This window comes from Anopheles cruzii, chromosome X (genome assembly GCF_943734635.1).
Source record: "Anopheles cruzii chromosome X, idAnoCruzAS_RS32_06, whole genome shotgun sequence".
Classification (NCBI taxonomy): domain Eukaryota; kingdom Metazoa; phylum Arthropoda; class Insecta; order Diptera; family Culicidae; genus Anopheles; species Anopheles cruzii.
Genome location: NC_069143.1, coordinates 5,569,149 through 5,585,533, shown reverse-complemented (window position 1 = coordinate 5,585,533; position 16,385 = coordinate 5,569,149). Strand labels below are relative to the sequence as shown.

Sequence of the window (16,385 nt, the reverse complement as noted above, 5' to 3'; positions counted from 1 at the left end):
TTCAACCTTCATCTTCGTCTACATCGTCGCCTTCATTTTCGTCTTCATCTTCATCGTCACCGTTAGCTTCGGCTTCAGCTTCAGGTTCATTTTTAGCTTCATCTCCATCGTCCTCTTCATGTTCACCTTCATCTTTATCTTTATCATTATCTTCATCTTTATGTTTATCTTCACCCTCATCTGCATCTCCATCTTTATGCTCTGCGTGCATTTTTCTCTCACTCTCTCCCTCTCTATGTGTTTCATATATATATATTGTATATAATATAATATATATATTTATATATACATATTGATATATATGTGTATATATATGTGTCATATACATAAATATGTATATATATATATACATGTATATTCTTAAGTTACAGTACACAGTAATGGTTAAAATGAGTCGTATAGCACATTTCAACTACACCTGCCCCCTCGTGTTGTTGTGAGTGTTTACTTGGCATTGTGTAGTGCTCAACCGTTGCTGGTTCCTACTTTGTCCACGTGTATGTGTTGTTGCTGTTTTTTGGTTTGTTTCATCTTTTCATTTATGTTTTGTTTGATTTTCTCCTCCAACCCTTTTTTTGTTCTTCTTCTTCTGCTGCCGCTTTGCTTTAGTTACGAGTAGATATAGATACTGATTAAATTCCTAGCGTTTATTTGCATTTGCACATGTCCCGTCGCCTCGTCGGCCGGCCGGCATAGGAGATCCCGAGGGGTCCGACACTAACCCCGTGGGTCCGTTTCTTTCTCGTAGCGTAGCGTCTCAGCTTTCTCTCTCTCTCTCCCCACCACATCGTAACGCCAATTTCATAACACCTGCACCACACACACACCCATTCATACACGCGCACACCCAGGACTATCAACCACCGCCTGTGTCGTTGATCCTGTGTCGGGTAGTGCAATTGAACTCCCGATTGTCCCGATTGCCCTATCCCGATCACGACCTACCGCAAACCTGGCACACGTTACCCTCTCGACACGGACACACACACGGACAGCACGCCCGGGAGAGGAGAGTACCTTTGACGACCTCACAAGTGATCACTATTTAATAGCTTACCTTACTAAGTTCTAGTATACAGCGTATGCGGGGGGGCTAGGGGTTTGTTGTCTACTCGGTTTTCCATCGTTCTCCTGGGTATACACGTCGGTTTTGCTTTCTCCTTAACGATAACGGTACGGCTAATCTCGCTCGCTAATCTCCACAAGGAATCGTTGATAATAGGGTTGGTTGTTTGCTTAGTGTGTTTTACATCTAGCCTACCACTGCGCGGCGGCTTCACCTCGCCTTTCTCGCTGTACACTGGCTTGCGGCCTTCGCTTCGATCAAGAACAACGCGCTTCGCTTCGCGTTAGGACTCTGCTGCGCTTCGTTCGGACCTCCACCGACACACACACACACACACGGACACACACATATTCACGCACAGCGTAACACACACACACAGACACATTCACTGGCGGAGGGCCGGTCCCTAGCAGTAGCTGCAGTTGCAGTCGTCGTCCTAACACGTGAGGAAGTTTCAGGTGATGCCTCGGGTGCCGATCTCCAGCAGCTTGACCGGCTCTTGGGTGGAGCCTCCGCCACCGACACCGCCGCCGCCGCCGCCGCCACCGCCGCCGACACCCGCGACAAGGCCCACGCCGACTCCGCTGTGGTTCAGCTGTGACTCCATCGCGTTGATGTTCGACTTGAGCCGCAGCATCTGCAGCTCGACGCGCGCATTCTCCCGCTTAAGCTCGGTGATCTCCTCGTCCAGTGCGAGGATGTCGTCCGGGGCTGTCGTCCCCCCTCCGCTCTGCTCTTGATGATGGTGTTGATTGCCGTTGCCGTAGCCGCCACCGCCTGGCGGGTGATGGTGGGGGTGATCACCACCACCGGTCTCACCCAACGGTAGGGCCCCCGGGTCTGGTCTGGAGTCGATCGAACCGGCGGGTGGAACCGGCGGCGGACCGGCGGAGGGCAACCCTTTGCCGTACCCGCCGACAAACTCTGCGGACGTAGTTGTTGGAGTCACACCACACGCACGCACGCACGCACGCACGCACAACGGAAAGTGTCAAAGGTGTCGGAACCACACACACACGCGCACACGCACGCACACACGCACCACACGGTGAGGGGAAAGACGCGCGATCGAGGGGCACGCACCGCACGGCGGAGAAGATCGGTGGCGGAATGGGAGGGCGGGGGAATTTAGTCTAGTCAGTAGTCCGGTAGTGGTGGTCAATCCTCGATTAGCTTACCATTGAAGGACTTGGGCGCGGCGGCGGCGACGGCAGGATTGCCGAGGGCGCCCAGGACGTCGCCGGCGTCGCCGTAGCGAGGCTTCTTGCTGGACGGGGCCTGCTGCTGCTGCTGTTGTTGCTGTTGCTGTTGCTGTTGCTGTTGCTGCTGGGTGGGGACGGGTAACCTGCCGGCGGTCGGCTCTTGGGGGGTTCCGGCTGCTCCCGGGCAGCTGGCGACCGTGCGGTGGGTGCTGAAGGTCCCGTCCACGTCGCCGGTGCCGTCGCAGCCTGGCGTCGGGCAGGAGAAGGGCTCGAACTTGCCCGCGGCCGCCTGCGCCATCGCCGCCTTCGCCTGTTCGATCGTGCCGCCGTTCTCCAGGATGTGCATCTTGTTGCGGAACGCGATCGGACAGCCGGACGCACTGAAGAGGGGACGGGGGGTAGAGAAGGCTGAGGTTAGCTGAGGCTCAGATAGGGTGGGTGGGGGTCGGCCCCCTCGTTTGGTGCTGCTTACCTGCGGTGCGAGAGAAACTTGCCCGTAGAGTGACCGGACCCATCGCAGCCCGGAATCGGACACCTAGCATAAGGTGGGGGGAAACAAGAAACATAAGTGGGAAGTTACAGCAACAAACTCTATGACGTCATGGAAATTCTTCTAAAACATGTGGGGAAAAACCCCGGGCCTAACACATTGTAGCGACCTACATATGCTACTAAACAGCACGTGACTTAAGCACTGGATTCGTCCCTATAAACAGAACGTGACTCAAGCACTGGATCCGTCCCTATACGCGCCTCGTGACATATCAACTCGTCCGCGTATACGTGAATCAAGCTGCCCGAGATCAGAAGCCTATTCTGTCTCTTCCTCTGTGGTCGTCGACGCGAACAGACGTGCAATCGAGTGCTGTCCACAAAACCAATCTACTCACCCCTCTTTCGTAGTAACAACGGAATAAAGCGCAGTCGGTAAGTCGCTCGTCCGGCCTGGGTTCGATACCCCATAGTTGGCGCGGAGCTAACAACACAGGCCCGTAAAAACACAACGATACGGAAAGCAACAGAAATTTACACTCAGCCGATCGCAGAGATGCAGCAATGATGCAGTGCGCAGTGGACGTCCCAACTGAAGCGGTATTACACCAGAAAATAATTTCAACCCCACGTTCTGAACGATCGAAAACTGAAGTTACGTCAGTTGGCATTGTAAAGATATCAAGATAAAGAAGAACATTTGACTATGAGAAAGCTCTGTTCTGGAGTGGCTGAAGTGTTTGTGTCGATATGTGACAACGGATGAAATATGGAGCCATCACTCGACTCCGGAACCGAAACGATCCTCATCGGAGTGGGATGGTGCAACTGGGGAATCTCGTCCATAATACCAGAATACCACAGTATTCGTCAATTTTCTTCAGAAGGGAACTACCACCAACAGTGAATATTGGCGTTATTGGCTGCGTTTGAAGCGTTTACTTGAGTTGAACTTCGAATTGCTCCCACATCCACACCCCCTGTACTTGCCATATTTGGCCCCTACCCCAATGTTCACAGACATTGGGGACCGAACCTCCCGCGGACCGGCTTACCTCAGCGGTTCCGATTCCTGGCCATCGCGGGGCTTGCTCTTGGGCTTGGAGGCGCGCGGGCAGCCGGACAGGCTGCGGTGGGACGAGTAGTTGCCGGTGGCGTGCCCGGACCCGTCGCACCCGGGCGTCGGACACTTGAGCTCCTGGGACTGCGACGGAAACTGGGGACGCTCTAACCGCTGGTAGCCGGTGAGACTGCACAGGAAAGAACTACTTTGGTTAGTCGGCACAACGCCTAGACTCGCCGGCTCGGCCCCCCCACTCCACGCTCTAGATCTAGCTGGAGCTACCTACCCAGCCTTCAGCAGGTTGTCGTGGGGCGCTATGTGCTGGTTCATGGTCGGTGGCGTCACGAAGCTGGCGGCGCCCGAGCTCGCCGGGTAGCTGGACGGGACCGTCGACGGGTAGACGCCGGACCCGAGCGAGCTGGCGTACGGGCCGGTGTACTGGTAGGCGTTCGGCGCGTACCCCGCGTAGCCGTTGGTGTACTCCGACTGCACCACCATGCCGTAGCTCGTGTGCGGACTGTACCCTGCGGACGCGAAGCAGACGACGACGGTGAGCCAGGGCCAGGGGGTTCTATGGCCGGGCCAGCCTACTTACCACTCTGATCGCGGTAGCTGTCGGCGTAGTAGGAGCCACCGCTGTCCGGTGTCGACTCCCGGCTGTAGGACGCCGACGGGGGCTGGGGCCGTGCGAAGCCCATCCCGAGGGGGCGCTCCGGGCTGCTGTACTCGCTGGCCGGGTTCACCTCCACCTGGGCCTGGGCTGATCGGCTCTGCGAGAGCTCGCTAGTATACACGGGGTCACTGCCGTTGGTGGCGTTCGAGCTGTTCCTGCTGTTGCTGCCGTTGCTGTTGCTGGTGTTGTTGCTATGCCGCGCTGCAAACTGTGGACTCGTACCACCACTGTGCTCGAAAGGGGGCCAGGAGAGTGTGGGGCGGGGGGGGGATTATTAGATATACGCACAATACACACACACACACACACACACACAGAGGGTTCAGCAGGTCCAAAAGTATGAAAACCGGATTGTGTCAAAAGATCTCGCTATCTGGATGTCAATTTGGTAACCCCCTAATTATGCTTGCTTGGCAACACTGCCTTGGTTTGACATTAGGCGAATGATTTCGGGTCGAAAAAATAAAAAGATTTTCAAAACCAGGCGATTAAACATGGAGATTTTGACTTCACAAACAAGGAGACCTCCAGGAGGCCTCCAAAAAAGTTCGAGGACGCTGAACTACGCAAGAACTTTTGGATGAAAATGGCACGCAAACGTGGATCAGCTGGAGTGTGTCCCAGTGCGCCCCTACGCTTGAAGGCCGCCTGGGAAAGATCCGGAAGATTGGAAAACGTGTGCCACATGAGCGAAACGAAAGACAGGCAGGAAAACCGAAAAACCACATGTGAAAAAAATCATGGGTTCGGGAAAACCTTCAATCAGATCGGGATTCGGGTGTAAAAACAATGCTGTGTGCTGTGGGATGGGATCAGAAAGGCGTGGTGTATCACAAGCTGATCAAACGTGAACCATGCATTGCGATTGCGGTTCGGTCACAGACCACAACACCACGGAAAGACGACCACAATGGGGCAGAAGACATGGTAAGGTAACGTTTTGCTCCATGACAGTAGAACACAAAGCAACACTAGTTCAAGATACAATTAACGTAGCTGGCGGCTGGTTGGGAGCACCAGACTTGGACCCGGCCGATGATCATTTCTTTTCATCGGCTGAGGCAACACTTTGATTCCGAAATCGAGGAAGTCGAAAATTGGATTGGACTAATTGGACTTGGTTCAAAACTTGTCGGAGCTGTTGGTGGACTTGGTTTGTGACTTCCAATTCCGATTGCATACACTTGGACCGGGCCGGCCTGTGGCACACGCGGCACCGTTACCTGTTGTTGGTGGAGGTCAGATCGAGCGACGTTTGGCTGGGGCTGGTGTTGCTCCGGTGTTGGTCCGGGCTGCGATCGGGCTCGGGACTGGTCCGGCTGGAGCCGATCTTGCCCGTCCGCTCGTCCCCGCTCGTCGGCAGCTTGCGCCCGCCGTCGCCCGCCGGCGGTGACGGCGTACCGGTGCTCGCCTTGTACGACGGCAGCGGCAGCGGAGGCGGCGCCACCGTCGGCGGGGGGCTCGATTCCTTCACGCTCAGATTGATGGCGGAGAAGCCGGGCGGCATGGTGCCGCAGCCCGTCGGATCGTAGTGGTACATCGGCCGGGGGTAGATCGGTCCGGTCGAGCCGACCTCGTCCAGTTCGATCTTCATCGAGCTGCCGACGTGGTGGTGGCTGGCGACTCCACGCTCCAACAGCTGCTGGTGGTGGTGCGGATGATGGTGGTGGTGGTGGTGGTGGTGCGGGAGGTGATGCTGAGGGCCGAGCGCCTGGTGTGGAGGTGGTGGCAACGACTGCTGCTGCTGCTGCTGTTGCTGTTGCTGCTGCTGCTGCTGCTGTTGTTGCTGCTGTGCCTGGGCTGGGTGGCCGGGGGACTGCTCGGCTCCGGTAAGGTACTTCGGCTCCTCGTCGAGGATAGATGGCTGCCCGTAGGCGCTCCCGTAGGCGGCCGGTGGGTAGAGGTTGGCGCGCTGCGGCACGTAGCTGGTGGTGTCGTAGCGCTCGAAGGCCGTCTGCGGCGCCGGATCGTACGCCCGGTGGTTCGCGAGGTGCGCCGCCGTGTCGTAGTCGACCAGCCCTCGGTTGACCATGGCCGCCGTGGACGGCGACGCAACCGTGCCCATCTGGGCGTACGATCGGCCATCGTTCAGCTCCGTGTACCGCAGGTTGTCGCGCGTCACGTACGAGTACCCGTTGTCGATCATATCGAGAGCTCGATTAGCACTTGGGTCTCACCAGCCACGACGGCGAGTTAGTTGCGAGTTAGGCACACTCTGATTCGACAAATCACCGGCACCGGTTTTGTTCTGGGTACGTCACCCCACAAACTGACACTCACACACATACACTAGCACGCACTGTCTAGAGGTTCTTCTCGCGTGGACCTGTCAAACTAAAGCTCCTGCGTTCAAGTCCAAGTCCACTCTGTCGGGTCACTTTTTCGGACGGGCCTTTCACTCACTCACGGTCGCGGAGGAAGTGCCGTTCGGACGCGGTGTCCGGATCTCCGGAGATCAGCTGGATCAGCACCCCGGACGGTGGCGACTGGTAGTTGGTAGCGGGCGCTGGTCCCACACAAGATGCGACGATTGGAGATGCTTCAAAAGAACGAAACGTAGCACGAAACGTGGAGGTGAAACATTACGCACAAACTGGCCGTGGAAACCACCGCATTAACATCGCCCAACTCTGTCGCCCAAGTCCGTCCTGTTTCCACCCTAACATTCCGCAAGTCGTCATTGGCTCGTCGGTTTTTTATATATCCGTGAATCCGCTTCCCGAAACCCGAACCCCTGGAAGTCGACAATGCCCGGGCTAGGGGAATCCCTCCGATGGCTTGTTAAGGAGCGTCATGCTCTCGGCGATTATTTATCGTGCGTATAATCAATAAAAATTATGAATGTCACAAGTGCTCTTTACTGTCATCGTCGTCGTCGTCGTCGTCGTCGTCGTCGTCGTCGTCGTCGTCGTCGTCGTCGTCGTCATACGTCGTATAGAGCCACAGTCAAAGGCACAGTCGCGCTCCACAGACAGAGGCAGACACAGGAACCCCTTCTTCTTGCTGTGCCATACCGTGCTGTGCTTTGGAAGTCCCGCCGTGCATCGAGACATAGCTGCACATGGCGAACCCGCACATAAACCCGAACCCCCGGGAGCTGCTGGGATTTAGAGGATTCAGGTGACTCTTCGGCTAGGTTCGCTAGGTCTCCGGGAGACCCTCTGGCAACCCTTGCCGAAACACTCTTCCCGAACCACTCCCGTCCCGTCGTCAGCGCGGTCGTCGTCGTCGTCGAGAGGAGAAAACACTCGCCAAATTGGTGAAGGGAGTGTGGACCAGGACCTGGGGCTGGCTCGGGCTCGGTCGGGTCGGGGAAGGTGGAAGCATAAATCATGTTTTCATCCCTAAGGGTGTTTGCAGTTCCTCGGCGGATAAAGGGGTAGCACGCTCCCGCACCGCCTCAGGTTTGGGAATAGTTCGGGAGAGAGACAGCGATCGGGAGCGTGGGAGGGGAGGGGGGGTGGGGCTGGTAGCTCGAGAGATAGAGCGTTTGTGAATGATTTTATTTCCGTCGCAGAGATAACTATGATGGTTATTATTATCTGGTGGTAGTGCCGTGCCGTGCCCAACTCTGTCGCCCTGTTCCTGTTCGTTCCTCTCTTCCGCTCTGCTGCTGCTGCTGCTGCTGCTGCTGCAGGAAGACCTGACGCGAGACGCGGCCTGGTCGCCAATCTCTGCGGACGTCTTCGGGCGCAAGAAGAATCCGCAAAACTCCTGCACTCCCGTCCCGGGACAACCGGGACTTCGCCCAGGATCTTAAAGGGCCCCCTCCCGCGAACAACCCATACCACCTCGGGGTGTGTGTGTGTGTGTGTGTGCGTGTCTGTGTGTAGTTTCCCACTTCCTCCCTGTGGGCCCTTCGGACTGCCGCTGGAAGAGGGGTTCTCGAGGCGGCCGACAGTGTGAGTGTAAAATTAAAACATTACCTCCAAGGCCTCGGTCCGGGACGCGCGCGCGAGAGAGAGAGCAGGGATGGGATTGACCAAAAGGGGTTTTTGCCGGGCGTGCGGGGGCCGGAAAAGTGCCAATTTTCCCTCCGGGGACAGGCCCCAGCGCGGCCAAAACCCGCCGCCGTCGCCGTCGCCGCCGGGGTCCCGTGGCGTCTTTATTTCGATCTCATTATCTTTTTATGGTGCCCGAGGTTTCTGGCAGTTACGGCGCTGGCTGGCTACGGGTTTCTCTGGCGCGTTGTCGTTTCCCCGGATAATGGGTTCTGGTCCCGACCGAGGAATTCCCGAGTTAGACGCGGGGGACGCGGGTCCGGTGCTCCACAAAACTGGATTAGCGATCGGCCGGAAGCGCAGTGCGGTGGTGGTGGTGGTCCACAACGAGGGTTCGCAGTGATTGCGGACTGTGACACTTCTTCTGTGGTGCTCCGAAAGGTGTCCGAAGTGCCGGATTGCGCGCCTAGAGCAACGGCATAACAGGAATGGCTTGCCTAGCTTGCCTAGCCAGGCCAGCCGAGCACCGTATCACCGTATCACGCCATCGGCGATGAACAGCGGCTGTGAACACCGAGCACAGTGGGAGTCTGTCTGCCCAGGTCCAGGCCCGAAGTAGGCCTCAATTGTCACCCTTCCAGACACACACACACACCTACACACACACCAATCACATATCATCAGTAGAACGTGTTTCATTTGAAGCTGATACCCCTTTGCTAGCCATCAACAACAAGGCAGAGTTGGCTGCCAATAACGCACTATGAATGATGATGACGCAATTGACAGCTAGAGAAAGCCACGCGCAAATTTCGGTTTCATAACTGCAACACACACAGACACACACACAAGCGTATTTTTTTAGGGTCACCAAGTAGTGGTTGCGGTTGCTCTCGGGTTTGCTGCTCACTTGAATTGAACCCCCGTAAATGAAGAAGATATCCGGAGTCCGGAGCCTCAAGTCTCGAGTCTTGACGTTTGACAAACACGTTTTGACCATCGGCAGTCGATAGCTGGTCGATTGAAATGGCAATGGCAATGATGGGCCTCTGAGCGATACCCCAGGATGCCGAATTCGAAGCGTGCGGTTTGGTGTCGGAAAAAACCCCGACTTGGAACTAGGTCGTCGTCATGTTGGAAACACTTGACTTGAAGCAGGCGCCCGTAAAACACAACGCTACAGAGAGCAACAGAGATCCACAGTGGGTCTCTGGTCCAGACCCACTCTGTTCCTCTGCAACATTAAAATGCAAAGTCAACCACGGCACGGTTTGCAGTCGATTAGTAGAAACGATTCGCACCAGGCACCAGACTTGTATTGTATAGTTGTTTGTAGTTTCACATAAATGCACATACGATGAGTATACACGTGTCATCATCGTGATGTTGTTTTGTTCGTACTGTTTCGGTTCGGTTCAATTGGCAACTCTGTATCTGGCATCGCTGGTTGATTGCAGCCACCGTAAGCTGAATGGTTTCCGATTAATTTACTCGAATAGCTGGACGCGCTGGATTGACACTTCTGCAATTGACACCTATCACACCGGGCGATCTCCGCTATGGTCAACTTGGTTTGTGTTGCAATTCTTCGAAGAACCATGTAACCAAGCCTAATTGTAGAGTGTTATTGTACAGATTCTTGAATTCTTGCTTCTGCTCCCAACTGTGGTGCTTTCGTCACTGGGAAGACACTGGGACTTGGGACGACGGCAGATCGTGCCGTTGTGTGGATTAACACAAGAATATCGTTCTCTCTCTCTCTCTCGCGCTTTCTCAGTGGAACCAAGGGCCATTCGGTAATTGTCACTGGTGTCTGACGTCTCTGCTCTGCCAATTGTCGGTAGGGTGCTTCCCATTTTTCTGTCTAGTGAGGCAGCATCTCAAAGCGCACTGGTTCAGCAAGAGTGTCTCGTCGCCGTCGCTACACTCCGGACTACGTGCTACACTCCGGACTAGCTCTAGCACTGGTGCGTCCACGTCCAGGGCCGCCGAAAAAAGGTTTCTTTCCCTGGAGCGCCCCCCAAAATGGAATCCGGGCCAAAATGTTCTGGAGCACATGTTCTAGCACACCCAGCGACGGGGGCCTACTACTTGTTTATGGTGGGCCGGCTGCGCTGCTCCTCTACACGCTGCCCTGGTCCTGGCCAATTGGCCGCCTGGCCGGAACTGGCAGCTTTGGCACCCAGGTTGGCTGCCAGCTGCAGGGGTATTATCGGGGGGCCTAGCTCTAGCTCGGCTCAATGTCTCGGCTACATTGTCTGGCTGGGTGCGGGGGTCTGCCCCGGGGGCAAAAATGTATGCGGGCCACAACACACAACCCCCCCTGTGTGTCCTTGCTCCGCTGTTCCGCCCCGAGGAACCCCAAATGACCATTCGACGAGTTCGTGGCACGGTTCCGTGACACATCCGCATTTCAGCAACAACTTCAATGTCGAAAACCTGCCGACAGCTGCGGGGTGGGTGGACCCGATCGCCAAGGGAACGTCTTGAGTAACATCAACCCCCACCCCCCCTCCCCCCCATCAACTGCTCACATGCTAGCCCGGGCCGGGCAGGCGCGACGGAAATGAAATAAAACAAAAATCGCTAAGAAACCGCCGCCCGGACCCGGTCCCGGTCGCTCGGAACCCACCGGAAGGAAACCCCCTAAGAAAACAGGCAGTGTGTGCCAAGTGGCCTGGGCGGTGGGGTTGGGTGTAGCATAATCGGAAGCATTAAGACCCCTCCCACCTCCCATCCCATCGGGACGACGACGACGGGAACGGAAATAGGCACGGAAATTTGCAATCCGTTGTACCAGCGATCGTGTGCAACTCCAACCGGGGGGGGTTCCGCCGCTCCTCGGGGCACGCTATCCGGATATGGGCTTTGATTAACATCACGCCCCCTCGCACCCCCGCGAAAGGTGGTAGTTTTCTAATTTCTTTTCCAATGCCCCGGCGCGGCGCTGCATTTGGGAGACTTTAATTTCCCGTTGCCTTTTCTTGTCAGGTGGCAGGGTGGGTGGGTGGCTGGGTGGCAGTTTGGTAACGGGTTGACGGCGGGTTGATGGGGGGAGGGGGGTGGGGGGGTTAGTGGTCAATCGGGGCGGTGCACCGGGAACTTCGGTCACGTGCCGGGGCCGACGATGCTTCGCTGGGCTGGGCTGGGCTGGGCTGGGGTGGGAGCAATGGTTTATGAGTGCAATTGCTGTGGGAACATTGAGACTTTGTACGTGTGTGTGTGTGTGTGTGTGTGTGTGTGTGCGTGTCGGTTGCGCTGTCAGCGCGGCCTCCACCCGGCCCTCCCGTGAAGCCCGGGTTCTGTTTCCGCTTCCGCCGCCGTTTTATTGCGTTCTGTTTGTTATATTTACCACCACCCCGCTCTTGTTTTTTTTGCTCTTGTTTGTTTCCCTTCTCTTCCCTTCTTATGGGTTGGGGTTTACGTCTTGCCCAGGCCCAAGGATTGCTGTGTGCGCTTGCCACAGTTTGGGGCATCTTTTCGCGCATTTTGGGCTTCTTATTTCGGGCCCGTTTGAGTCCTCGCTTCTCGCACGCGCTTTCGACGCAAAACCGCGCCCCAACAACTCGATAAACTCGATGTGTGTCTGATCGGTTCGAGGAGACCCGACCCTGCTGTGCCGTGGCTTTCGGTTCCTCTTTCCGTTCGTTCGTCCTCAACATTTACGGGCAGCGCGCGCGATCGGGCGAAACGGGCCGAATGGCGAAATGTGCGTGCAAGTGCAAGTTACATACCCGGGCCAGGCGAGAATGCCGCAGCTCCATCGGTGGGGACGGGATCGCCCGTCGTCGCCGCCGCCGCAAATAGTTGATCGAGGACCGTAAGGATGGGCCGTGGCCACGCGATTTTTCTTTGCGAACTTCGCAGAGGACCAGCGCCGGGAGAAAACCCTTTGGCGAATTTCGTTTTCGGTGTGGGCCGGGGGAGGCGGGGGTGGGAGTGGGTAGGGTTTTAGGCAAGGTAGTCAGTTAGCCTGTCCTGGCCACCTGGGGAACCACAGACACAGACACACGCGCACGCACGCACGCACACTGCGTTTCGCTATTTCGTTTCGGGTTGGGGGTTGATAGAAGAAAAGTCGATGACGGTCGGGGCTGGGCTGGGCTGGCTCGGCGAGCTGGGTGGGCTTGCGGGAGGGTCACCCACCGGGGGCCCTGCACAGAAACGAAACACACACAGACACAGACACACTCAATAATGGCATCCCGGGCTTTCACAGTAGTACAGGGGTGTCTGCAATAAGGCGTCAGTCCAGAGGCGAGGTCCTGAGATTCCTGCCGATCGCCGTGCGAAAGGCGATCACACCCCGCGGGGTAGGCCCGGGGAGGCCGAAAGAAAGGTCCGGAGGTCCGCGCGGCTAGCAGGGACTAGGCTCACAGCTTCCAACTACCGCTCCAAACCAATAGCTCCATTCCCCCTTTCCCTCCCTCTTTCTCTCTCTCACCAGCACACACACACACACATACATGCACGCACGCACGCACGTACGCACGCACACGCATCACGCACCACCACGGCAATACATACCTCTGGGCGGCAGAACTCTCGAATACGATCACGGACCTGTTAGAGCTATGCGGTTACCTGCGGTTCAAACTTGTTGTAGAGAAACACACACACGGCGGTACACACACGGCACAGACACGGAGCACAGACACGGCACTCCCACCTGGCCACGTCCAAATGAGGCCAAATTTTCACTACAAAACTTTGATTGATTGACAGAGGTGGCCCGAAGGCCGCCGACAAAACGGCCGGCCGATGAACGCTGGCTCCGGCGGCTTCGACGGTGGAGTGCGGTGCGGGCGGCAGGCTGTGGGATCCTTTCAGTGTCCTTCGCTGACTGGCGCGCCGGCCACTGCCACTGACGGCCACCAACGTGACGTGACGGTTTCCGACGGATAGATGGTCGCACACTGTTCCTTTTTCGCACCTTTTTTACTGGTTTGTTGTCCGGTTTGCACTCCGCGGCGCTCGCTAGTGTCGTTAGTGTTTCACTCCGTTTTGCTTCTTTTGCACTCCGTTTCGCTCGGTCACCACGTTTTGTGCTGTTTGTTGTTTGTTGTTGTCCGTTTTTCCCCCTTTTTACCCGTTTTTAGCTCAAGCTCAAGCTAGGTGTGGTGGTGCCCGGGGCAGCAGGCTGGCGGTGGCGGCGCGATCACCAGTGGCGGTGGCAGCGGCGGCAGCAGCAGCAGCGGCAGGAGCAGCAGCAACAAAAACAACCACGTACGAAGCCTGGAGCAGCCAACGGACTCTGACCAAGGAGCTCAGCGAACGGAGCGGGAGGATGACTCATCTTCACCTTCACCGGGCCTGCAGCGTACTGAGACGGCGGACTTTTCCGACGGCACGCCGTAGTCGCCCGTCGTCGTCGTCGCCGAGGAGGCCGCCCCCGGCGGCCACCTACTACACCCCGCCGAAGCACGAACGAAGCCGACGAACCAGAAGGCCGCGGCGGCGGCGGTGGCAACGACGGCGGTCGGCCTTCATCGTCGAAGGAGCGCGCAACAATTCCGCCCCAAACACGGCTGACTGAGGAAGCCGAGCGCCGAGCGCCGACCGAGGGCGAAAGCGAGCGAGCGAGCGAGCGAGAGAGATGGGCACCGTTCACCCCGGGCTCGACTCCGAACGACGCGTGCGCCTGAATGTATGCCGCACGCACGACATACATTCAGGCGCACCGCCCTATGGACCGCTGTTGTTGCTGGAAGCTTGCGGTGGCGACGACGGGGAGGGAGGTGCGGGGGGAGGTGACGGAATGGGGTTGGGCTCGGGAAAGGCCCGCAACGGGATCCGCCTCGCACCCGAAACCCGAGCACCTTCGGTTTCGGTCTCGCGATGTCTTCGCGTTCGCATCGTGTGTGTTGCACCGACTGACCGGCGGCAAGCCGATGCACCGGCGGCTGGAGATGCATCCAATGCCCGGATTGGCGCTCGGTGCGTCTCGCTGTCCCGCTCTGGCTCGCTCGGCTCGCTCGACGGTGCCCGGTGGCCAATCGTTGGCCACCGGGCCACTGCACTGGCCCGGAGCCCGGCACCAGAGCACCCGGCCAATCGAAGCGACCGTCCGGTCCCGGGGCCTTAGCCTTACCGTTCCTGCGTTCCGCTCCGAGGCTCCTGCCAGGTGCTTTCGGCCCCGTTGTCTTGGTTGTCGTTTTAGCCGCGCCACCACCGATCGATTTTTTGGCTCGACCCCGCCGCGGCTTCCCCTTGTTGTTGTTGTTGGTGAGTTGGTGGAACTCCGCCAAAAATCCCGGGCGAAACTGCGTTGGAACTTGCAAGGGCGCTGGGGGAAAAAAAAGAATGTGACCGAGCGCCCGATCGCCAAAGCCATCAAAGTGTAAAGCGATTAACCGTTGCGATTACGCGGGGGATGAGGAGAAGGAGAAACCAAAAAAAAAAAGGCAGGAAGGAACAACACCAGAACAACAACAACAACATCGGCAGCAGCAGCAAGTGGAAAAGCAGCAGAAGAAAGTGAAAGAAGTGAAGTGGAGTCCATCAATTATGCAGCGCGACACACAGCTGAGCCCCCATCGCGTTCGGGCTCAGCAGGGGCGGAGGGTGGGGGAGGCGGGGGGTGTAAAAATTATCCTCCCAACCAGATTGTGACACACTATCGGACAAAACACACACCGCAAGAAACCGCAAAACACCCCGGGGGGTTTTGATGAGGGACGATTTCTTGTTCCTGTAATAGAAAAAAAAACCACCACCAGTGAGTCAGCGGGTGGAGGGTGGAGTGGGAGGACTATCGGAATATGGATCTGGGAAGCCCGAGCCAGCTGCGACGTCGACTGCGTCGACCTGTAATCGTTCGATTGTAAATATTTGATCCAAGAAACCACAAACCGCGGACCGCGGCCCAGGAGTTGGGATGGGAGATAGTGTGCGTGTGCGTGGGAATGGGGGGGGGGGGGCCTCGTCCCGATAACACTCCAGCGCGGACATTCCAGCGCGTGGGGACTCAAAATTGCTACCCTTCCGTTCCGTAGGTGCTGGTTACTTTTTTCTCGCCTCGCCTCGCAACTTTCGAAGGAGCATCGGAGCATCCGGAAACCCCCGGGCGGCAGAAAGGGAGATAGAGAGAGAGGGAGGGTGGGGGTGTGTGTGGGAAAAACACGGCCATTTCCCCGGGCCCCGGATGACTCCCGACGAGGAAGGGTCGCATTTAAAGCCGAGCCGCCGCCCTCGGGCAAGTAAACGGACCCGCACAGGTGGCTTCCTGGGGTGACGAGGTGGGAGGGGGGTGGCCTGCGGTCGGCGCTTAACTGGCGGGATGGTCGTCAATCGGCAGCAGCAGCAGGTGCAGGAGCCAACAGCAAGCGAGCGGGGCGATGATTATCCCGCCTGCAGTTGTTGTGTCATTGTGTGTGCGACAGAGAGAGAGCGAGAGAGAGCGAGAGAAGGAAAGAGAGGACGAGAGGAGGCATTATCTTCTGGCACGGGATACGTTTTAAGGAAAAATTATAATCAAATAAACCACAACAAAGATCGGAGCGGAACAGTGGCCGCAGCGGCGGGCGACCGAGGTCGGCCGCCCCAGGGCCCAAGGGCTGCCAAATGTACCCTTGCGTCCCCGCCACCGCTCCCGCCCATCACGCTCATGGCACAGGAAAAAGGACTCGCCCAGGATGGGTTGCGCCCGCCTGCTATTTGGAAAGGATCTCGTCTCGTCCACCCTGGCTTTCGACGCGGGGGCGCTTTTCATGTTTCACCACCGGCCTTCGGCGAAAGGCACTTCGGGTACCTTAGCAGCGGGGTGGGGAGGGGGCTTTTGGGGCGAGGGGAGGGGGTTGAGATGGGCTTTGTGGCGTTTAGGTCCGTCCGTTAGACCGGATCCTGGCGTGCCCCAGGGAGGGTGGGGCAGGATGATTGGGGTGCGGGGTGGGGGGGGGGGGGGGGCAAGGGTGTTGATTGAGTTTTGACGGTGAGTGAGTCGAGTGCG

General features: G+C 57.3%; 2 protein-coding genes across 2 annotated transcripts in view; both read right to left on the bottom strand.

The window, feature by feature from the left end:
• LOC128270926 (protein stunted) overlaps positions 1-16,385 on the bottom strand; it is a 239,195-nt gene that overhangs the window by 78,595 nt on the left and 144,215 nt on the right. The gene's annotated exons all lie outside the window — the stretch shown is intronic.
• Positions 1,521-6,642, bottom strand: LOC128278015 (myelin transcription factor 1-like). The gene is given in 10 exon segments (XM_053016648.1): positions 1,521-1,562; positions 1,647-1,801; positions 2,245-2,648; positions 2,741-2,803; positions 3,816-4,025; positions 4,110-4,347; positions 4,419-4,723; positions 5,720-6,112; positions 6,292-6,324; positions 6,326-6,642. Coding segments are annotated over 10 exon segments (2,160 nt in total).